The sequence below is a fragment of the Mustela erminea genome, chromosome 4 (genome assembly GCF_009829155.1).
Source record: "Mustela erminea isolate mMusErm1 chromosome 4, mMusErm1.Pri, whole genome shotgun sequence".
Classification (NCBI taxonomy): domain Eukaryota; kingdom Metazoa; phylum Chordata; class Mammalia; order Carnivora; family Mustelidae; genus Mustela; species Mustela erminea.
In genome coordinates, this window is record NC_045617.1 from 131,383,276 (window position 1) to 131,407,712 (window position 24,437).

Genomic DNA, 24,437 nt, shown 5'->3' on the forward strand with positions numbered 1-24,437 from the left:
AACCAGCGGGCGCAGAAATCAGCCCGTCTTTCCAGGGGTTGGTATTTTGGAGAGTAAATTTCATCGGTGAAGTTTGGTCAGCAAGAAGCCTGCCTTCCAGTCAGCGCTTGGCTCCCTGCTGAAGTGTGTGTGTCCCGTAACTATCAAAATGTCCGCAAGTGACTTTTATTTTTATGAGAGAAACTGCTTCCAGCATGGGACCTGTCACTCCCCTGAGCTGCCTCTCTCTGTCTCCGTGCCCCCCACCCGGACATAACCGAATATTGAAATGCTCCTTTACCCGAGGATAGTGAACCTTCCTTGGGGGGAGCCAGCAGCCTGTGGTAATCCTGGCACCCATGGGGGCTCCTGAGACCTTACTGGTGCGGGGCAGCCGCTCTAGGCTGGAGGAATGGCCTCTGCTCCATTTGTCCCTCGCCATCCGAGAGTCCCATTAAGAGACACAGCGCAGGAGACCCTGAGCTCCCTCTGAGGCGGATGGGGCTTCTTCCGGTTTGCCTTCCCTCAGCGCTCTCCTCCCTGAGTGTTCTTCTCACCTGCCCTCTTTGGGGCGCACATACTCCCGTGAGCAGCAGAGAAATTTGTGGGGCCCGCGAGGGTGTCCAGGACCACCAGAAATCCTGGCAGCTGGCTTTGACTGTGGAGAACATCCCAGAGCAGACTTCCCAGGAGTGACAGCTTGGCGGATGCCATTTGCTGTAGAGATGGCTCTGAAGGTCCAGAGTCTCCCCGAGGCGCAGCACTGCAGGCTGGCCCTGCCTTGTCTGGAGTTCACATCTGACATGTCCCCATTCCTGAGCGGCTGAAATAGGCCTTGCATAAATTAACCCCCCCACACACATACACACTACATTCCTTCCTTTCTTTCTTTTCACTCATTAATGCATTCATTCATTCATCCTCGTGGGTACAGCTAAAATTAGAACTGAGATCCGAGTTTCTAGCACCTTGGTTTTTGTAACAGTGGCTCCTTCCAAATTCTCGCAGAAGGAAAGTTTCTCAGGGAGATCCTTGGTTTTGTGTCAGCCTTCTTGTAGAATTCTCTGTAAAAATGAACGCTGGTTCCGAAGGCTTCGCCAGAATCCCCTGAGAGCTAACATACAGACTCACAGGGCCCATCCCTGGAAGTGTTTCTGATGGAGACATTCTGGAGTGGGGCCTGAGCATCTTTATTTCTTTTTCTTGCTCTTGGTCTTAGTGCACAATCCTTGATACAAGTGCTGTGTCAGTTAAGTTTCAGGTGTAGGGCATAGCGACCTGACTGACCTACATTGAGAGTCTGCATTTTTAGCAAAGGTCCTCTGATGCTCCCTCGTGGGGACCACACTTTGGGGTGGCCTGTGTGGCAGGATCAGTAGTAGTTAACTTCTCACTGGCTGGATGAGACTGACATTCCCTTCACGTGGTGTTTACGTCATTTTTGCTCTGTGCCGTTGTGCCTACGTCCTCCCAAGCTTCTGTGTTCCCTATCTCTTGCCCTTCCCCACTAATTCCCCCCACAGACACCTTGTTGGAACCCCAGGACCTGCGCGTGTAGGCTTCCTGCCAGAGCTCCTTCCTCTCACTCCAGGCCTGCATTTCCATATGCATGGAAGCAGAAGTGGCCTAGGGGACATAGATGGCCTCTGAGGTCACACTGGTGGATCAGTTGGATCCAGTCACTCGGGCAGAACTGGGCTGTTCAGGATTTCAGGCAGAGCCTGGTGGCTTCCTTCCAGTTTCCTTCTCCTTCTAGAATTCAAGGGTGTAGAATGTGGAGGTACCCCCCCGCCCCCATCCCCCATCTCTTTGCACAGCAAGGGCAGTGAGTGCTTGCAGACTCTTGCCCTGTGCAGTGAACTTTCCAGTCTGAGGTAGAAGTCCAGCCATGCATCCTGCCAGAGAGAGGAAGGCAGAGGTGAAGGTGTGAGAGAGGTCCTTTCCCTGCCTAGAAACAGGCAGAAATGCAAGGCCAGGTGCCGAGCAGTCCGGAAGGGCAGAAGTGACTCAGAATATGATTGTGACGAGTCAGAGAATGTGATTGAGGGAGTGCATCTGTTCTCTCCAGCCCTGTGCCAGGACTGCAGATTTTGTCCAGAAGAAACTCAGCAGTGTTTAGAAGCTGGATACGCTTTTGCTTTGCTGCCGGATCTTCGGCGCAGGTTGCTTAACCCTCTGCACCTTAGTTTTCTCATCTGTATAGTGGGACCAGGGCTCCTCGGGTGTGGCTGGGAGGACGCCGTGAGATGCTGTACTTAGCGTGTGGCAAGTAGTGTTCAAGACCCAGCAGCTGCCATCATCATCAGTAGTGTTGGTATTAATATTGCAGAGTCAGAGTTTTATAACAAAGAGCTTCAGGAATTCTCTCAGTGGGAATGAAGTGTGAAAGGTAGCCCCTGAGAGATAGGAGTGGAGGGGGCTGGCATGCAGAGGTGCATTCTGGGAGAAGAAACTGAACAGAGAGGTCACCCTCGGCAGGAAGGCCAGAAGGTAAAGGAAGGCCAGAGCATAGGGAGCTTTGAATGGCAGGTTAGAAGGTCTCACTATTTCCTGTCATCTTGAGGGGATGTTTTGGAGGCAGACCTCAGAAGCCAGCCCCGTGGGAGGGCCCACATACATGGTCTTCACCGTCCCCCCCTCACCCAGCAGGGAGAATGCAGAACTGGCCGGAGCAGCTCGCGTTGCCGATGCCGAGTTGGGCCCAGCCTGCTGGAGCGTTCCATGGGCCACTCCAAGGCCTCATCTGACCAAAGCCCATGCCAATGAGGGAGACGGTGACTTGCCTGGGTTGCCGCCCCGTTCAAGGCATAGACCGAGCCCATCGCCAAGAAACACATCAACGTCCTGGAACTCAGAGCCGTCATCACAGCTGTCAGCCTTCACAGCACACACGAGGCTGTCCTGGTTAGAGGAGACAGGCTTGCCCCACGCTTTGCAGGCCAGGGAGAACGGGCATTGCCGTGGTGCGACACCTCGTCTGGTTCGGTTTTATCCCCAGCCTAGACAAGAGGGACGGAAGAGTATTTTCCTTTCTGACGGAGCTCGGTCTAAGAGAGACGTCCTTGCGGCTTATAAAGCCCCCTATTAGAGCATCCATGGGCCTCTCCTGTCATCCTAGGCATCTGACTTACCCCATCTGTCCCGCAGGCCTTTAGGAGAGATTTTAGATTTCACTTAAGAATCCTTTGGGTTTTCAGAAGCTGAGAAGCTTTGTTTCTAGACGATCTTCCCTTTTATCTTTCATCTCCCCTTTGCTATCTCATTGGACCTGGAGACAGGCTCCTTAATCTTTTCTTTCTGGCTTTACATAGCATTGTCCCTTATCTCCTCGGGGGCCTGTGGGCTGGAGGCCAGCCTTCCCTGCCCCCTCATCCTCACAGATGGACCTCTGCCCTCTCCAAGTCATCCTGCTTCCAGTGAATCAGGACAGAGCCCGGGTGGGAATGCAAACTCAGCGTCCCCCCGCAGGAGCCCCGAGACCCTTCCCTCCAGATTCCCAGCCTGTGCTCCTCACATTCTCCTGCTCGAGTCACCTTCTAGGACACAGGCTCTCCTCACCTGGTTTTTTCTCCCCTCTTTTTCCTCCTCCTCTCGCCACCCCGCCCCACCCAGGCGATGGTGATAGAGGTGAAGGGTATCTTGAATTTTCTTCCAAGAACTGTCCTGGGCTTATCCACTTGCTGAGTTCTGTGAATACCTCAGGCCTGATGGAACCCCAGTAACCCCTTGTCCCTCAGCTTTATTGCAAGATGTCTTCAGTATTCAGATCCTTTACATCCAAGATCAGAAGATAGAAGTTTCAGGGTCAAGTGTGTCGGGTCACCATGCTCCCATTCTGGGTCCCTGTGTGTACTGAGGAGATTACTTGGTGGACTTTTTTAAAGTATCTTTTTTAAATGAGCGGGGAGGGTAAGTTCAAATGTTAATGAGAGTCGTAGTTATATTTTGGAAAGTTTAAATTCCAGAGGCTCATCTCTGTGACGGTGGCTTTTTAATAATTATACATTGAACTATAATTCACTTTATTTGGAGATGGTGGTAGTTTCTAGAAAACAACCATGGAGCTGTTGCGCTCGACTTTCTTCCTATTAAAATTTACTGTGAGGGGTGTCTGGGTGGCTCAGTCAGTTAAGTGTCTGACTTTGACTTAAGTCATGATTTTGGGGTCCTTCGGTCTGGCCCCTTGTTGGCCGCCCTGCCCAGTGGGGAGCCTGCTTCTCCCTCTCTTTCCGCCCTTCCCCCCATTCGTGTTCTCTCTCTTTCTTGCTCACTCTCTCAAATAAATAAAATCCTGAAAAAATTGGCTTGAAATTTGCTGTGAATTAAGAAATGAATAAAAAGGGAGGAAAATCTGGCTTGTTTTTTGTGGTGGTGTTTTGTTTTTTTCTTCTCCCACAGTGTTTCACTTTACCCTAGGCATCTTTAAGTTTGGGTGGGGGTGATCTGCAAGGATGTTTCTGCATTTCTAAAACCTGATGAGAATTTTAATAAGCTTGACCTGATTCATAGTTTAAAGGAAGGTGACTTGTATGTCAAGTAAAAGCAGGATTCTTATCCTCCTTACCCCCAGGATGAGTTTCTGAGCTCCCTAAACGCTTGATGCTGAAGGGAAATGTTGAGGCTATATATAGCCTCATGTGCATCGTTCTCTGGGAAGGTCTTAATTTTTTTGTCAGACCCTTAAAGAGCTTCTTGCCGCCACCAAACCATTGAGAATTACTAAGGTAGTAATAAGGATTCCTCGGGGCTTACGGGGTCTCTTTCCCACCGGGGGGCTGTCCCTATGAGTTACTCCTAGTTTCTTGATACTTGGCTCAAGATCCAAAGAACTTTTCAGAAGGAGAAGGGGCAAAGAGAAAAGTTGGAGAGTTGCCGACAGTGAGGTGTAGTTCACATGTCAGCAGTCTCCATGGAGCGGCTTGCAGCCCGGTTGGTGGCACTTTGTCCCCCAACTGGCAAGTCCAGCAGGGGGGCTTGCCTGTCGGAGGTGCTCAGGAACCTGTCGTGGGCAGAGTGAGTGACGTTCAAGATGATAACGGGGCGTGTAGCCTCACAGAGCCGCTTTCCTCCAGACGCTCGGAGAGGGGATAAAAATCAGAAAGTGGGCCAAGCAGGTGTTTCTCGACAGCGTTCGTCTGTGTGGCGGTTCGGTGTACAACCTTCCATCTCCCGCTTGGGCACTCCCCAGTTCAGCTTTGGGGTGCTGTTCTCAGAAACGGGATGTGGCTGAACGCTGCAGCTCTGGGGGAGGCTGCGGAAGGCCGCATTCTGGGGCTCCCGGACTTTGCAGAGGGCCAGCTTTCTTCCAGGGCAGGGTTTGGAGGCCCCTGGCACCCCAGAGCGCATGTGCTCAAACTCTTGGCCGGGGGGGGGGGTGGGTTGAGGGGGGCATGTGTCACTGGAGAAGTTTTCTGTATCCTCCCTACAGCAAGGAGAAGCTTGGTCCTGTCTGAACTGTCGGGGGTGCTTCCCCTGTCACTCAGGAGAAGGTGTACTCATCTGTCCTTCCGTTAAAGGATTGTTTGGTTCCATGTTGTCCACTCTCTCCAGCTGTCTTCTTGCCACTCGGTTGCTGATAGCACTTAGTGTGGTCTTGTTCTCTCTGCCCTTGAAACCGTAGCACTTAGTGTGGTCTTGTTCTCTCTGCCCTTGAAACCGGAAGTCCGTCTGCATGGGCTGTTAACGCGCTGCTGGGATGCCTGGAGCTCCCCCCGCCCCCCCGCCGGGGCCAGCGGTCCTAGCTGCTGTCACGCAATGTTGCCCCCAGTGCACCCGACATGGGGGCGTGCTTTGGTGGGGTGGGGGGGATTCCTTTCTGTCCCAGGCACACTGGGAGCCGGAAGCTTGCTTATGCAAGCTTATGTCCTTAACTTGTGACTCCCGCTGCTAAGTGGAGAAAAGGATGCAGAGATGGGACCATTTCTGGTCTTGACTCCCCCTTCATGTTACCTTTTCTCATTTGTGCAGGCTGCTCCGACTCTGTACGCCAGAGGTGGTGGCTTTGAGGTGTGACCCTGCCCACGTCTGGGCTCCGCCAGTGCCAGCCCCTCAATAAGGAGGGCCAGCTTGATAAGACGAGGAAAACAGGTCAGTTAAACTGGATCGACTTTCCTGGAGTCACAATAACTTGGAGTGTTGAGTCTTCTCTCCCCTCCCCTCCCTTCCCCACATTCCCTCTGAGTTGCTCTTTCTCTACCCCCTGGTCCTCCTGAGGCCTTGCTGCAAAACCTGTGAAATTGTGACCCTGAGTTGCTAGCTCCTCCTGATCCAGTGGGCCTGAAGTGTGGGAGGAGAAATCTGGGGTGTCGAGTGTCGGTCTCATAGGAAGTAGTGCTTCAGACACCCCTCTTCCCTGCCCACTGCCCCCCACCATTCAGACTGTTTCAAATAACAGACGCCTGGCAAGTCTACTTGGCCCTGTCGATGAAGATGAAGACTTGACTTCTTATCTGTGATTTGGGAACTTCATCGGAGCTCCCAGTCCTCTCTGGTTCCAGTTGGAGCACATTGTATTAGAATGGGGCCAGTGATTTTTTATTTTGTTCATTGTCAGTATTTTATTGTTGTTATTTGCTCTCCCCAGTAGCAGGCCTGATGCATAGGATGGTGTCAGGGAGCAAAGGGAAGCATGAAGATGCCAAGACTATTAATATCCCTAAAGAAAAACACGCTTTGTAAATGGACCTTAAGCTGTACGGTTCCACTTTCATCCCTCAGATCAAATCTCGGAAGGTTTAGGTTTTTCAGTTTGGGTTATTGCCCCAGTGTAGTCCAGCGTTGGGCATGGGTCCGGGCCACCTGGCCTCTGGTTAAATCCGTGCACAGATGTGCCTTAATGCTAACGTGGATTTTTCCCCATAACCTGGAGCAGTGAGCTCCCTTATTTTACACCAGGTCCTTTCCCTTCCCTGTTCCATCCTCCCAAAACCAGAAAGAACTCAAGTATAAGACTCAAGAGCAAACAGGAGTAAAAACCAAAGCTCCTTGGGTTGCTTCTGAAACAGCTTTTCAGGGATGAGTCTAATAACTGGGCTCTTCTTTTCAAACAATGTAGCTGCTGGTTTGTTTTCGCTAACTGCATTTTCTGACCAGAGATGAGAAGTCTCTATTGAAAAAATATATTGCTACTTACTTACGTGTAAACTAGGTAAAGGAAGTAAATGTAGCATATGTTTTCCTGTCCAGACAAAATGGGAAACAACAAGTGTGCGTTTCTTCTTTTCCAATAGGGTTAAACCCTTACAATCAATGTTCAGCACCGGTGTTGTTTAGCTCTCATGGCTATGGATAGAGATTGTATATTGAAGACACTTAGGGTGTTTGTAAGAATTTATGTTTGATGTTATAATGACTGTAACAAAAATTCTTACTAGTAATCTGGCTCTGTTACCTGAATATATTTTTTGATTTTATATTTATAATTTTAATTTTTCATGTTGACTGTCTTCGCTGTGCATTTTCCTTTCCCTGTTCAATGATAGAATATAATTTTCACAACTTACAATTTTAACATTGAGTCCTAGGGGTGTTTAACCTATTCCCAGATTTCAGTAAATGACCACATTTTTCTTTCCTAAGTGTATATTGGGCCAAAAGCAAGATTATCTCCTAAACTGCTCTTGTAGACCACTAGAAAGGTTAACTTTCTTTTTACTGCCATAATGTAAGTCCAATAAAGAGTTATGGTCAGCTATTTCATAATTTGCTGTAGATAAAACTAAGGAGGAAATATATTTGAAAGAACAAGATGGTTTTAAGATTGAAGGCATCCACTTATTTGAGTCAAACAGACAAGTATACGCTGATTGATTACAACAGTTTTAGGGAACTGACGATACTTTTAGAAATGCAGTAGGAAAAAAATCGGTTGTGCCCCTGTGTATGCACACTTACGTGCGTGTGCTTGTGTCTCACGATTTTTCCTAGACAGAAAAATCCCAAGTGAATTTTCAAACACCATTAAAAACAGTTTGAAGCGCAGTTCTAAAAGGCCTAGCATGGAGAAACTTCACAGGACAGCAGTTTGGTTTTTTCATTAATTTGGGATGTAGCTCTTCTCCCTTTGTGGGAAAGATGTGCGGGGGACCGTTCCACCAAGTTATCTTAGTAGTTGCACGTTTCTGCAGCACGTCCTTTTACTTATACCATTTGGAAACCCGTTACAACCCTATCTTCAAAATGTCTGTCCACAAGGAATGCACATTTCGTCTCTTGACGAGAAAAGTACCGTTCCTAAGACTCTCTTTGGCTCCTCTGGTAAGATTTTAGCTCGAGACTTCTGAGCTGATGGCACCATCACTTACTAAAGTTATATCCCCAAGTTCTTCCTGCTGTGCTGCTGGACACATTTGTAGCCACTCTGCATGTTACCATTTGTCATATCCTAGGTCACATCCCCTGAAGTTGGAGGAGGAAACCACAAGAAATCATGTTCTTTCTGGTGGTGGTTCTAAGCCTTCACTTGGCTGCTGAGATAAGGAGCTTGATCTTTGACTAAAGTCCAGTTGAGGCCCGCTATGGGATAATAGGATGTGTGGCTTACTGACAGGGCTCTCGCTCTAGAATATCTTCCCAGAGAAAATGAGGAAAGTAGTTTACCGGCAGACTTACTTCTGGCTGTACCTACTGCCGTGGTATGGAACTAGAAGGGGCTGAATGGCCACAAGCCATGGTGTTTCATTTGGTCATTCTGTTCGTATTACCACTTTTCTTTTTAGATCTGACCTAATGCCTTCTAGACCATGAGATTTTCGTGAGTTCCTTTCCTGCCAGCCTTATCTTTGGTCAGTTTTAGGCAGAGACAGAAAGGGGAGGGTCAAGAAGGAGTCTGAATGTGGGGGACTGGGGTGTAGGGTATGAAGGAAAATTCAATGTGGGTATAAATGGGAACCCCGGAAAGTAAAATACCACAAAATTGTTTCGGCTGTTGAGAGTGAGGGTGACAGCACTGTAGGGAACATCAGTTAAAGGTTGAAAAAGCAAACACAGAAGGTGGTTTTGGAAGAAAAGGATGACTTAAATATCACCTCCTCCCTTTTGTGTATTCTCGTGAATAGAGTGGCCTGAGATTACGACAAATACATGGTTTCAGTTTTTTCATCCCTGGGTCAAAAGACTTTCACTGAATCTTTTTGCCTTTGCTTCCCTTCCAGTGTCAACAAGTGATAGAAGAGAAGAAAAAAAAAAAAGAAGCGAACGCAGACCCCTTTCCTACTCCACGTGGATGATAGCTATAGCAGGGGAAGGTCTCATAGTGTATGAGTTGGGGCGGAAAATGGAGGTAATTGACAGTGGGGGCTGGTTGGTTCTTCTTTCCACTCTCTGGGGTATAGGTACATGACATACTTGTGTATTTGAAGCAACAGTCTTTTTTTGTGTTGATATGAAATTTGGTTATAAATCTGGTAGGATTGGCTTCTCAGTTTTCCTCCACAGTTCGGGCTCCCCTGTTAAAAACACTGTATTGTGGAAGTGGAGTTAAATGAGACCTGATAGCCCTCATCATTAGTTGTTAAGTCTAGAATGTTTATGTAGTAGCACATGTGTTAGGATTATGAGGAGGGTGCTGGCCAGACATTAGCTCCCTGGGCTTTCCTAATTGTTGGCCAAGACTTTCCCATTCTGCCTAATGAAAGAATAGGGAAAGCCAAGAGACCTGTGTCTGCTGCTGTTGGGGGTTGTGTCCGTGTGTCCGCTCGGAAAGGAGGAAGCAAGGTTATCAGTCTCTGGCATGACAGAGCCTCATTCACGTGAAAGCTTAAGTCATTTTGGGGCATGAGTGTCAGCTTAAACAAAGGAGGGTTTTAGGTGTTTTGACCTGACTTAACAGTTATGGGAGCCCTGGCTGCCGCCCCCTGGCTCTGACAGACGCCAAACCTCACAGTGACCAACAGCAGCGATTTCCGATTTTCAGTTCTATGGCAGAGGCTTCTTAGAAGCTTAAACCCTTGACCCAATGACGTCAAGTCCGCCCATTGGCTTGGAAGGTTCAGACTTGTCTTCTGTCAACACCATGATGTCAGCGGTAATGAGTGTAGGGAAGGTCGCCGAGAATGGCGGGAGCCCCCAGAGCGCCAAGTCCCCCACGAAGCCTCCGGGACCAAATCGGATTGGCAGAAGGAACCAGGTAAGCTTTTGTGCACTAGCTGTGACATCTGGTGGCTTTAGTCTATGAGGACGCTGGGAGAAGGATGTTCGCTTGAGCCCCAGCTTCCTAAGCTGAAACCCTGGACGTGTTCAGAACTTAGCACATACCGAGAGGCTTCGAAAGGGCATTTCTCAGGGCGCATGTCAGTTTCCTCATGGAGAAAATTTTCTCTGCTCTGGTGTCAGTATTGGTGGAAGCATCCTTTATTCTCTGTCCTGTAATTTGATTTGATTGCAAGCTTTCTTCACATGCTGGCCAAGGCAAAGAACTTGACGTACTCCTCCACGGTTTCATGGTTCATTTCTTTCTTTATGTAGATGGTTAATTGGGTTTTCGAAGCCTCCTTCTTGATTTATTTTATTATTATTATTTTTAACTGTCTTCACATTAGGTAGCAAATAAGTACTGGTTTTGCTGAATCTCCCATTCCACTTTCCATCCTTGACAAAGCACAGAATTTGACTCCAGAGAATTCTACTTTAGTCCTCTTGAATTTTTAGTGGGCATCAGGTCAGGAGGCGTGGGAAAGAGTAAGTGGGTGGGCCAGGATTGGAAGGACTAATTAATGTGTTAACAAAAGTCTGTGTCTCCTCCTTTGGGAAGTAAGGTGGATCTTTTAATTAACGTACCCATGGGGGCATGTGAAAAGTTGTGTCTCTTCTGTTAGCAACACATTCAGCGAAACTCGAGGAGTGAGGCAGAAGGTGAGTAGTTTGTTCTTCTCTGAATCCACGTAATCCCAACTGAGGAACGCCACGCTGAATTTTTGGTTAAACGTACTTAATGGGCTTATACCAAATCCTCGGGGGAAGAGGCAGTCTTCCCAGATAGCCTCTATTACCAGGGATGGCCTAGAAAGTAAACCCGTTGGGCTTCTGTGAATTTGTTTTCTATTTCGTTAATAATCGTCCGGTGACTCTCCTTCTACAGAATTGTCTGAGCACCATCTATGATGGTTTTCTATAAATTCTTAGAACATTAGTCCAGGCTTCTGATAGAACCTGTCCTCCAGGAAGGGTCTTACCAGCCTAAAATCCCTCCAGCAACATAGGAGAAGGGTCCGTTTGCTCATGTCTTCCCCGCGGCTGAAGACTTGCAGGGCTCCGTGATGACGTAGGGTCAGAGCACTGATACCTTTTTCTCTCTTTTTTCCCTTGTCTCTGCCTGCCTCTCTTCCTATGGGTACCTGAGAAAATACTCAGCCTGTATGACTGTGGCCTGAGTCAAGAAGGAGCGCTAGCTCTGGGAAGAAAAGGTTTATTTCCACTCTCACATGACTGTCCATCCATCCATCTGTCTGTCCATCTCTCCATCCACCCACCCATTTCACAGTATATACTTCCGGCCAGGAACTGCCCCAGGTGCCAGGCATTTTGGGATGAACGAGATACGAAAAGTCACTGTCTCCTCATCCTTCTGTGTTCGACCAAGACTAAGTGGCATGGGTAGTGACGAACGCACCGTTTCCCCGGCGTAGGTGGGGTTGACCCAAGTCCAGGCTCTGGTCCCTTCCTGGTGCTTCAGAGACCATGGGGGTAGAACTGTAGAGCATGACCAGCAGCTCCTCCATCCCTGCGGGGTTAGTGGAGGGCACTCTGCGGGCAAATGGTGCAAGTGTCCCTGAGCCTTTCTCATCTGCTTCCGATGTCCTCCAGGGTTCCTTGGGTCACTGGCTTAGTGTTTGAGAGGGGGGTCTGGGCCCCAGGGACTGTGGAAAGACAGTGCATGCAAAACCCCAGAGCACAGCTGGTGAGAGGGAATACGTCACCCTTACCTGTGAGCATACGGGCACGGCTGAGAGCAGGCGCCTGGAGAGAGAAGTCCCATCAGCACTAGCACTGAGTTCCAGGACAGATTAGCCACAGCCGGACGCTGACGAGGGTGCCAGATTGTTTCATTAGGGAATGGTTAGTTATCACATTAGCTGCTAATTTTATCTGTCAGCTCAGGAAGTCTGCTCCTTCCAGCAGCACAGCCGCAAGAACTGGATTCACAGGGCTCCGGCTGGGCTGCTCTCTTTTCTCTTGGGTTGCTTTGCAAAAATGAAATCTGAATCCAGGGATCTATATTTCTCCCAGACTGTTGTGGATTCTGTAGATCTGCTTTAGGGTCTGCGGCGGGCCGCATCCAAGCCTCAGAGAAGGTCTGGGTTCCGGTTCGTGATAAACCCTGGACTCTGTGCTAGACAGTCCAGGGAGCTGCTCAGTATGCCTAGTATCTGCCTCGAGATGAACACAGAATGATGGTTTTTTTGTTTAGTTTTGTTTTTTAAGATTTTATTTATTAATTTGAGATAGCGTGATGCCGGAGGGTTGGCGGGGAGCGGCAGGGAGAGGGAAGAGCAGAATCCCCGCTGAGTAGGGGGCCCGAGCCCGACACGGGGCTTTAGCCCAGGACCCTGAGATCACGACCTGAGCCCAAGGTAGATGTCTAACCCACTGAGCTACCCAGGTGCCCTCCCCAAGATGGTTTTTTAAAAAATGTGCTGCCTCAGGAGCTTGGCCACAGGGATGCCTGCTTTTTAACATTTATTGACATCCTACCCATGAATTTTTCTTTAAAAAATTAAAAGAATGTTTTTATATATTTATAATATATAATTATTAATCATTATATGTGTATAAATATAAATTTATATATTATTTTTTAATCTACTAATTGAACAAAAATACCCCAGAGACTGAGTTTTGGCCCAGCGATGAGACCACCCTCGTCATTATAGTGAGTGCTCGCATTTTGTTGGGAATACTTGTGTTTCTGGTGTTTCTGTTTGCTGGTCAGCTCCGTGCTCATGGGAGTCGGAAGGGCCGAGGACGAGCGACCTCACACGACCTCACGCACCTCACGCCCCTGGAGGATGGAGGGGCACGGGTGACGGGATGAGACTATGGTGGCACTTCTTCAGCATCTCTGGGTTAATCAACTTCCTTAGACTAAACATCCATTTTTTTTTTTAATTTGCAAACAAAAAAACGTGCAGCATACCTCATCCTCAGAGCCAGTGCCACAGGTTAGAAAAGCATTTGTATGGCTTCAGATGAGGCCTGTTGGACTTCGCAGAGGGAGGGAACTGCTGCGCGCAGGGCCATCCTGGACATCCCCATGCGTCCCCTCCACCCTGTCTGCCCTGTGCTGCCATTTGTGTTCAGAGTCTTCAGGGTGACTTGTATTTTCATCACATCTCATGAGCCAGCCACACGGGTGTTTCCTCTCTGGGCCTTGGAGTTAATACTTTTTTGTTCAGACTTCCAGAGCGCAGTGGTCTACTGCCCCGGCTGTGGAGCTGCTGGCCCGAGTTCGACTCCAGGGTCTGCTACCCCACGGTTCTCTCCTTTGGGACAGCTTACTTGCCTCTCTCTACCTGTTTCCTCATCCAGAAAATGGGATCTATAATGGTGATTGTGGAAAAAAAAAAAAAAACCACGACATTTTCATGGGTGGAGTTGAGCGTGTAGTTAAGTGTTCAAGGGTGGCTTTTGTTGGCAGAGAACAAAAACTCATTCAAATGAATACAAGGAAAAAGAGGTCTGTTGAAGGAAGCCTAAGGGTCCAGCCTTAGAGACGGTGACGTCCACTGTCTTTGGCTCCCTAGTCTCACGCTTCCATGAGGACTGATGGCCTCCCTAGCTGCATTCTCAGCTTGGGCTTGCCACGTTGCTCAGCCCAGGCCTCGGGCTACAGGAACTGTCTTCCTTTCCTTTTAAAGATTTTTTTATTTGTTCATTTGAGAGAGAGAGAGTGAGAGCGCACAAGCAAGGGAGGGGCAGAGGGAGAAGCAGGCCTCCCCGATGAGCAGAGAGTCTGACTCTGGGCATGATCCCAACATCCTGAGATCATGACCTGAGCCGAAGGTAGACGCTTAACCGGCTGAGCCACCCAGGCACCCCTACATGAACTTTCAATTCAGGGGTTCATGGTTACCTAAGAGGGTAACTTAGTGACCCCCCAAACCTGGATATGTATGAGCAACTCCTGGAGAGCTTATGAAACAAGTTGATTTCTGGGGTACAACCCCCAACCCCCCAATTGGATTTAGCAAGTCATATGAGTTTGGGTTAGAATTCTAGTTCAGAAAAGCTTCCAGGTGATTCTACTGACCAGGGAAACCCTCTGATCTCGGTCCTTAAGCATCTGAATTTCAGATTCCTGGGACAGGTGTCCAAGCCTTGACTCTGTTGGTTTGGGGATGAGGACAGACAGGTGGCGGTGCTTAGGGGCTGTGTGGGTGAGGAGGCACATCTGGAAAGAGGGACCATAGCATATGGCTAGTGAAGGAGCACGTCCTTTTCCTTAAAAAGGTAAAAATCTGTTGCTTGCAGGAAGCCTGTCCCACGTGTTTTGAGGGAACATCAGATGAGCCATCTCGGCAAGTTGTGAGCCAGTTCTTTTGTTCTTTTGTCACCCTCTGTGGAAGTCTTCATTTTGGGTTGTCTGTCGTTCCCTATCTCGGTGGTTTGGGCAGCATTTTTTTTTTTTTTTTTTTTTTTTTTTTTAATTTTATTTGGCAGAGAGAGAAAGCAGGGGAAGGGGCGGAGGGAGAAGCAGACTCTCCGCTGAGCAGGGAGCCCCATGCGGGACTCGATCCCAGGACCCTGAGGTCATGATCTGAGCGGAAGGCAGACACTTAACTGACTGAGCCACCTAGGAACCCAGGGTTTTTTGTTTTTTGTTTTTTGTTTTTTGTTTAAGGGCAACATTCTTATTCTTAGTGCTTATGAGCATTGTCAGGCAGGTGCAGGCAGCAAATAAGAGGGTCGAGTTGATGCCTGTTGGGTGCACAGCTGGGCACTGAAGCCTCGCCCTTTTGGATCTATGGGGTTTTCTTAGGAAGACTGTGCTTGGGGCCCTCAAGACCAGGTAGAAGATTGTGACAGGAGCTGCCTAGATAGGGCTTGGGGAGAAGTGTATTCTGTTTCTAGCTCTGCTGTGACTTGATCCTTGATTTTTGGGTCCTCGCTGATGATTAATGGGACGGCGTTTGGTAAAAACACAACTATTTGTTGAGGTACTTACCCTGTACCGGGCACCGTTCCAGCCTTTTGTGTGTGTTCATTGATGGACTCCTCATCACCCTGCAGTGTGGTAGATGCTATTATTTTTCCCATTTGACCCCTGAGGAAACAGGGCAGACAGGAGCGGGACTTCCCAAGCTCATACCCAACAGCTCTGGAGCCCGTGCTCTCCGCTCATTCATTGCTCTGGCTTTTGAGACCCAGGTACTTAACTCATGTCAGCCACTCTGCATGGGCTCAACTCTGCATTGAACTTGATTTTCCCTTGTGTTATGTCTTTGCAGGAAACGAAAGAGGAGAAGTCTTCCTATAACTGTCCCCTGTGTGAAAAGATTTGCACTACCCAGCATCAGCTAACCATGCACATCCGTCAGGTTTGCTGCCGATTTTCTATGTGTTTGAAAGCATTCTTCGTTAAGAGAAGGCAGTTTGATCTCTGCAGATGAACTGCGTCTCTGCTCCATTTAGATTTAATATGTGAACAGTCTTGAGGGGCGGTTATGAAATAAGTCTTGTGTGTCCGGGTTCCTGTGACCAAAATCCCAGGTCAATGTAGAATTACCTTTTCAGACTTGGACAAATACTTTGCTAACGGACCACATACAACAGAAGACCATTCGTCATACATGTCATGTCAGTTTGAACTAAGTCTCTTCCTAGTATAGTGAGATCGTAGATGGGTCCTTCATACTGCTACAGGCTTCTGTTGTGCAGCAGGGAATTGGGGATTTCTTTTGGCTTCTGTAATGGGACATTTATCCTTCTTCCTTGCCTGCTGTGGGAGAAGGCACATGATGAAGCGTGGATGAATCTAGAACAATGGACTGACAACATGTATAATACATGTATTTGGAGTGGGACTGGATGATTTTGTTCTCATCATGTTAGTGCCGTCCTTGGTCCCCTCCTCTGTTTCCCTACCCCCCACGTGCCTCCCCCTGGTAACCATCAGTTTGTTCTCTAGAATCAAGAGTCTGCTTCTTGGTTTGTCTCTCTCTCCCTCTCTCTCTCTCTCTCTTTGTTCCCTTTGCTCGTTTGTTTTGTTTCTTAAATCCCGCCTATGAGCGAGAAGGATTGATGATACTAAAATCATAGCACAGTACTGAGTCATACCATCATTTAATAACTTGGGTTTGGGCAGAAATGTTCCTTCTTAACATCTCCCAGAGGCCAGAACTCCGAACTGTGCAGGTTTCAGTTCTCTTTCCCTGACAGCAGGACTGAGTCAGCAAACTGGAAGAAGGGATGTGGCCTTGCTGTGAATAGTGCAGGGTCCTTCTGCTCCTGTGAATACATGGGCTCCCTTAACCTCTCTGTGTCTCCAAGAAGGACCTGCAAAGGCTCCACTTCTCTCGGAGCCTTGCAGACGCGTTTTTCAAAACCGGAACATGAAAGCGGTAGAAGATCATAGACAATAGTCACTGGCCTGACAGACTTTTTGACATTTGGGAGGATATTCCAAATGACATTTAAAAAAAATACATATATATAGATATAGAGATATATATCTATCTATATATATATCTCAGAGAAGCTGTCTTGGGTATTTTCTTGTTTTGGGTTTTCTGTTCTGTATAAAGCTCTGACTTTGCCTTTCATAATAGCCCAGCTTTGACCCATCCTCCTAAGTGACCGCTGTGACGATTGCTTTCTGCAGCATAACACGGACACTGGAGGGGCAGACCATTCGTGCAGCATCTGTGGGAAGTCGCTGAGCTCGGCCAGCTCCCTGGACCGCCACATGCTGGTGCACTCTGGCGAGAGGCCCTACAAATGTACCGTGTGTGGCCAGTCGTTCACCACCAATGGGAACATGCACAGGTGGGTGAGGGCAGCTTTCGCCCAGTGGCTGCCGGCTGCAGGGGGACGGAAAGCACAGTGGCCTCAGGGCGGTCTGGGGACTCGCATAGAGGCCTGAGAGCTCTTGGGATCTGTGTGCTGGGTGGAGAAGTCAGAGCTGGTCTTGCTGGCTCCTGCCTGGTCTCTCCCGTGTATTTGGACGGGTCTCTAGCCGTGGGAAGCAGAAGTACCTGGGCAAGGTCTTTAGCCTTTGGGGATCTTCAGGATGAGACACAGAGTCCTTCCCCCTCTGCCAGCTGCAGTTTCTTTGTTTGGGTGCCAGAGGTGGGCAGCCCATCAGATGCAGAGGAAGCCTCAGGGAGTAGCAGAGTAACCCTTCCCTCTGGAAAAACCGTTTGCGTATGCCTACCAGATTCCCTGTAGCCCTTCTCCTTGCAAAAAGTTTCTGGGGCCTTTGAATAAATAGATAGGTGGCCTGGTCTTGGAACTTCAGGATAAGATAGGATAAAATGAAGGAAAAGAGATCTGATAAGTGCCAGGAATTTTCTTCCTGAGAGAAGCAGCAGCTCACTCCAGAGTGGGAGAGAGCTCAGTGGTGGGCATATTAAAATTCTGTGGGACAAATAGAAAATATACTCTATAGAAAAATGACCTAGGTTTTGAGGGATTAGAACAAAAAGACTTTTTTTTTTAATGCTCATTTTATTCTTTCTACAAACATTTTAGGAACATCAGGACTCTAGGGAAGATTTTTAAAGGAACTGAAAATATTTCACCTTCTTGGAAAATCAGACTATTTTTATTTTTCTATAGCCCCTTCCAGGGGTTATGCTGCTTTCTTTTTAAAAAGTGACCTTTTTTTTTTTTTTTTTTTTTTTTTTTTTTTTTTTACATTTTTGTTTCAAAAAAAGCTTTATGTAGTTACTGTGAAATTGATAACTTTGCTATCTGGTAATACTAAAATGGGGCGGGAGCAGTTCATTCCACCTAAAATCATGTTGTGAACCGCGGACATATTGCTGGGACACGCTGCAGTCGTGGGCAGATCTCAGGCTCTTGGAATTAGGCACCTGATGTCAAATCTCAACTCTACCACTTGTAAGTTTTCCGTTCTTGAGCAAGTTACTTAACCTTTCGTGCCTCATTTTCCTCCTCACTGGAACGAGATTTTTAAAGAGGAATCCACTTCATTGGAGAGGGATGAGGGTTAGGGGATAATGAGTTTTGCACACAGTCGAGCCCCACTGTAAGCGCTCGGTGAATGTTATCTGTCCTTACTGTTTGCCTTTCGGAGTGATGTCGCAATCATCCAAAGCCTGTGGATTTCTCACTCCTGGAAGTAAGTAAGGTGCAGGGTGACTTTATGAAAGGTATCAATATGTTCAAGATTTTTTACAAAGTATTTTACTTTTTTTTCTCTTTGCGTGTACATTTCAGTCCTCTTCGCCCCTCCCCTCCTCCTAGGAGTGTTTTGAGGCATGAAGAAGGAAGTCAGTAAATGCCATCACCATGGTTTAATATCCTATTTTACAGTCTAGCTTTTTGCTTTTTTACCAGCATGGTCAGCCCAATAGTATCATTTTACCTTCTGTTTGCCATTTTGTTTTGTTTTTCCTGGTCCTTCCCTCTGCGTATACTTACATATTTGCCCTCTCCCCAATCTGGTCCTGGAGGCATGGCCTAGTCCCTTCTTGGGTGGTTTCCCTGCTTTCTCTTCCTGAGACCCATGCTCCATGGAGCTCCCCACGGGCCAGCTCTAACTCGTGGGAGGGCAGTGGCCTCATTAGTGAGGTGTACCCTCCTTGGGGCTGCTCTGGCCCTGCTCGTGATCGTCCATGAGACATCTCTGGTCTCGGGCCCAGTCACTCCCAATTGGGAACATTTCCGTTTGGGGACTGCGTCTGTGATTGAACAGGACACGTGTGTAGCGCCTCTGTAAAGGGCACAGTTACTCCTTCTCCAGTGATGTAACAGACTGGGCTTCTTAAAAAGAACCGCAGCTAAAACTGTGGTGTACTGTGCATCGGGCACTGGGCTCAACACTTTCTGTTTTGTTTTTTGTCACCTTTATGAGCTATGATCCATATGCCGTGGATTTCACCCACTTGAAGGGTCCAGTTCAGCGGGTTTTAGTTTATGCACAGAGTTCTGCAGCCATGACAACAGTGTTAGGTCATTTTCATCACCCCAGAAAGAAACTCCATTCCCATCAAGCGGCCCCTTCCCATTACTTTCCCGCCTTCCAGCCCTAGGAAAACACTAATCTACTTCGGGTCTCTGGATTTGCCTGTTCTCTGTGGCAAATCTGTGACTCGTTTCTTCACTGACCATTATGTTTTCAAGAGGCCTCTGTGTGGTAGCATAGCTTCACACCCCATTCTTTTTTACTGTCAAATATTAGTCCATTGTGGGGATCTGCCGTATTTACCCATCTCTTTCATCAGCTGGTGGACATTTGGGTCCTTTCCACTCTTAGGCTCTCACGCGTAACGCTCCTGTGAACGTTCTGGTCCATCTTTCGGGTGGACGCGTGGTTTCATTTCTCTCGGGAGGATACTTGAGAGTGCCGTGGCTGGGTCACGTGGTACCTCCGTGTTTACCATTGTGAGGACCGGCCAGACTGTTCTCCAGAGCGGCTGCATCAGCTTACAAACCCCCCATTGGTGTGGGGGGTGGATTGAGGGTTTCCACGTCCTCGCCAACACCTGTTCCCGCCTGTCTTCTTCATGACAGCCGTCCGATGAGGTGTGAAGTGGAATCCCATGACTTTTGTAACTGTAGTTCTTCCACTTAAGTCTGTGATCCGTTTTTTGAGTTCATACTTGGGTATCCAGTGAGGAAGGGGTCCAGCTTCAGTCTTCGTCACTTTGCTGAAAATACTTTTTTCTTTTCCCCCATTGAATGGTCAGGCCATTCTTGTCAAAATTCAGTTGACCGTAAATGCGAGGATTTCTCTCTCTGCTAGTTCTTTCCATTAATCCATCCTCGGGCCTCTCGTGGCATTGACTTACTCCAGCTTTTTGTCTCAAGTTTTGAAACTGGGAGGTGCGAGTCCTCCAATGGCGGTCATTTTCAAGATTGTCTTGGCTACTCTGGATTGCTTGCGTTTCCATATGAATTTTAGGATCCGTTTGTCAAGATCTGCAAAAAGGCAGCTGGCATAATTACAGGGTTTATAAAGTGCATAGATCAGTTTGGGGCATTGCCACCTTACCAGTATTAAATCTTTGAACATGGGGTATTGTCCATTTATGTCCATTACATCTGAATGGATTTCTTTCAACTGTGTTTTAAATCATTTTCAAAGTGTAAGTTATTTATTTGGAGGAAATTGGCAGAAGACTTTTTAAAAACATATATTTATTCTAGAAAGAGTAGCATGGGGGAAGGGACAGAGGGAGAAGGAGAGAGAATCTCAAGCAGATCCAGGCTGAGCACGGAGCCTGACCCAGGGCTCCATCTCACCACCGAAATCATCATCTGAGCCGAAATCAAGAGTTGGGTGCTCAACCGGCTGAGCCACCCAGGCGCCCCAAGTTTTATATTTATTTTGTTAATTTATTCCTAAATGTCTTATTCTTTTGGGCTATATTTGAAGTGGAATTACTTTTTTGATTGTTCGTTGAGGGTATATAGAAATACAGGTCACATTGTGTACTGACCTTGTTTCTGGCAGCCTTGCTGACCTGTTTAGAAACGATTATTTCGTGGATTCTGTAGGATTTTCTACGTATGCGGTCATATCGTCTGTGAATAGAGATAGTTGTGCTTCTTGCTTTGAAACTAATCTGAATGCTTTTTCCCCCTGCCTGCAAGCCCTGGCCAGCCCCTCCAGCAGGTGTTAAATAGAAGCAAAGAGAACAGACGCCCCGATCTTATTGCTAATGTTAGGTAGAAAGCATTCCCGCTTTCCTAATTAAGTATGATGCTGATTATGGGTTTTCATAAATGTCCTTTATTGGTTTGAGGAAATGCTTTTTAGCCTGCTGACTGTTTTCATCGGGGAAGGAGGTTAGATGGTGTCAAACGCCATTTTGGCATTTATTGAGATGGTCCGGCTGTTTTGTCCTGTCCTCCATTCTGTTTTGGATGTTAAATCAACCCTCTTCCTGGGGCACCTGGGTGGCTCAGTACGTTAAGCATCTGCCTTCAGCTCAGGTCATGATCCCAGGGTCCTGGGATCCAGCCCCAGGTTGGGCTCCCTGCTCGGCAAGGAGCCTGCTTCCCCTCTCCTCCCCATCCGTGCTCTCTCTCTCTCACTCTGTTGCTATCTCTGTCTTTCTCTCTAAAATAAATAAATAAGATCTTTGAAAAAATAAAAAAATCAATCAATCAATCCCGTTCCTGGGATGAATCCCACTTCGTCATACTGTACAGTCATTTTCCTATGTTGACAGACGTGGTTTGCTGGTATTTCATTGAAGAGTTTGCCTGTCTTCGTAAGAGATACTGGTCTGTAGTTTTCTACTCAGTCCTCATCCGGTTTTCATGCCAGAGTAATTCTGCCAGCCTCATACACTGAGGCTGGGAACTGGTCGGTCCACCTCTGTGTTTTGGACGAGTTTGTTGGTGTTAATTCTCTTTATGTATTTGGTAGAATTCACCAACAAAACCACCTGGGCTGTTCTTTCTGAGACGTTTTCAAATTACTAATCCAGTGTCTTGGGACAGGTCTCTCCGCATTTCTGTTTCTTGTTGAGTTCATTTCCATCATTTGTGTCTATTCCAGGAATTTGGCCATTTTATGTAAATTATCTAATTGGTCGGCTTACAGGTTGTTCGGTTTCCCTTTCTAGTCCTTTCTGTCTCGTGGTGAGTAGTTCTGTCCCCTGTTTGATTCCTGATGAGAATCATTTGAATCTTCTTTATTTTTCCCTCAGGCAGTCTAGCTAAACATTTGTCAGTTTTATTGATATTTTCAAAGAAACAGTGTTTGGTTTTGTAGGTTTTCCTCTGTTGGGTTTTCTGCTGTTCATTAATTTCCCACTCTACATTATTATTTCCCTCCTTCTGCTTGCTTTAGGGTTAGCTTGCTGTTCTTTCTCCAGCTTTTTAAGGCAGATGGTGAGAATATTGATTGGAGAACTTTGTTCGTACTACAGGCGTTTACAGCTAGAAATCTCCTTTGAGGCATTTGCTTTAGTTGCAGCCTATAAATTTTTGTATGTTGTGTTTTCTTGTTCATTCGTCTCAGAGTATTTCTTTATTTCCTGTGTGACTTCTTTGACCCGCTGGTTATTTCAGACTGTATTGTTCAGTTTCTGCGTATTTGTGAATTCCCAAATTTCTTGCCGCTGTTAATTTCCAATATCGTTTTGTCATAGTTAGGGAACATACTTTGTATGATTTCAATCCTTTGAAATTTCTGGAAGCTTGTTTTATGGCCGAGCATATGGCATGTCCTGGAGGACATCCCATGTTTGTTGGAGAAGAATGTGTGAGCTGCTGCCATTGGCGTGTTCTTTAGAGGTGCTTTGAGGTCGAGCTGGTTGGTATGTTGTTCACATCTCCTATTTCCTTATTGACCTCTGTTTATTTTTATGGGCTCTGCCTCTAAGGTTTGGGGAATTATTTTCCCATTTTGCAGATGAGGGAACTTGCAAAAGTTTCTTTGTGGGGGTGTTTCTGGCTTTGTATTGTTGGTGCTAAAAGCACCCTTGTGATACTCTGAGCTGTGTGACCTTAGAGAAGTTGTTTGACCTCTCTGTGTCTCAGCTACTTCATCTGCAGGAAGAAGTGCTCTCTGACCGGTGTTGTGGCAGCCTGGCGGTGGTTCATGAATTAATACATGTGAAGCGCTTTGGAGAATGTTTGTTAAATCAGCGGTCACCAATATTGCTATCACATGTGCCACTGAGGGACAGTATACCAAGGAAACATTCCTCTAATACCAGAAAATAAATCAAGAGGTTGCTTTTACTTTTGTTTTCTTTTTGCTATATTCAGTCTCTTCGTCTGAAAAGCCATTAGGATGTTCGAGTTTATCACATGACGTTGACTTGGCCTTTTCTGAAAAATTGTAAATAATGAGTTGAAAGAGCATTCAGGTTTTGGTCATCATTCACAGTCATTACCACCTTCATTTGTTGGTGAAACTGTACTTTTGGGAAAAAAAATTATAAAAATGTGAATACACCTACAGAAATGTACTAGAGAGAGTGGAGTTAGATTTATTTGTCCCAGCGGATCTGTTCCAGAACCTGCGACTCGAATGGTGAGCTGCGATCCCTCCTAAGCACATGCCTGTGTTTCATTAATCAGGGGCCGGAGCGGCCCCGGGACGTGTGTGTGCAGGAGTTAGAAAGAACTGTGAAAACCCAAGTTCTGATGAGCTGCGTCCTCTCCGGGTTTTCAGAGCATGGAAGGAAGCTGGTCGACTGTGAGTTTGCTGCTCAAGATGGAAGTTTGCTCTTTCTCCTTTCTTATTTTCCTTCTGCTGCTGCTGCTGCTGCTGCTGCTTCTGCTTTCCCAGCTCTGTGGCACCAGCTGGGATCAGGAGAGCCGGGAGCTCCCCTGGGGCGGCATTTGGGGGTGGGGGTGGTGACCAGAGACCCCGTGCGTCTGGGGAGCATACATGCCCCACCCCCCCCTTCGTCTCTGGCGCTGATCTTCCCTCTCTCCCCCGAGGGGTGCAGATCCCTGTGGTGTGGCTCTCTGGAGCCATTTCCCCAAGGCTTGATTCCACAAGGCTGGTGTGGCACCCAGTGTCACTTAGGAACACACAGGTGACCTTCCTTGGGCGTCCCGCTCAACCCTGCTACTCAGAAGGGCCTGTGCACATGCAGAGGTGATGGTTATCTCTGGGTTCTTCTGGCACGTTCTTCCAGATAAGCCCTACCTTTCCAAGCAGCATGCTGTGGGGGGCTGATCTGGGCTCCGCCCCCACACTCCTGTTGGCTTCAAACCTCTTGCAACCCAGACCCCAGGAACTAGATCTTTTTCAGTTTCAGGTGGTTTTTAACTAACGTTGAGGTACTCTGTCGCCACACACTTTATGAAGCGACTCCATCTCTTTCCTTGTGTGGCGAGTCATCATATGAGGATACAGTAGTTCTCTCTGTTTATAAGGGGACTGAGTCCTTTTATCTAGTTTTCTTTATCTTAGTGGTAGGAGAGGAAGGACCCTCAGCACCCAGGCAAAAAGGCCTTCTCGATCTCTTAGCAGACCTGGTACAGTTGTTCAAGCTGCCACTTCCCTGTCTGCAGACTCTCGTGTTTTTGAGTTTTGGAAATCTTTCATCCCAAACCACTCTGACCGCAGCTGAGTTCCTGGGCAGAATAATATGCTTCATCAAGTGCAAAACATGTATCACGGAAACATCACCGTGCCTCCAGCTTTTAACTTCCCAGAACTCTTTATCAGTTGCTCCCACGTTGAAAATTTGGATTGAGCGGTGCTTGTCTTCCAAAACAAACTTGGGAAACTGAGCCAGAGCACACCCGCTGGGAGAGCTCAATGTAGGAAAAAGGGCATTGAGCTTTGCAATTAGCAAAACTTT

General features: G+C 47.4%; 1 protein-coding gene across 5 annotated transcripts in view; it reads left to right on the forward strand.

Annotated features, from left to right (window-relative positions):
- RREB1 (ras responsive element binding protein 1) overlaps positions 1–24,437 on the forward strand; it is a 127,348-nt gene that overhangs the window by 52,810 nt on the left and 50,101 nt on the right. For 2 of the 5 annotated variants that reach the window (XM_032341023.1, XM_032341026.1), the window contains exons 1-4: positions 9,132–9,259; positions 9,893–10,105; positions 15,423–15,512; positions 16,796–16,959. In XM_032341023.1, coding sequence (XP_032196914.1) covers positions 9,935–10,105; positions 15,423–15,512; positions 16,796–16,959 — 425 coding nt within the window. In that variant the 5' untranslated portion in view covers positions 9,132–9,259; positions 9,893–9,934. The other 3 variants (XM_032341025.1, XM_032341024.1, XM_032341027.1) reach the window with 3 other exon arrangements.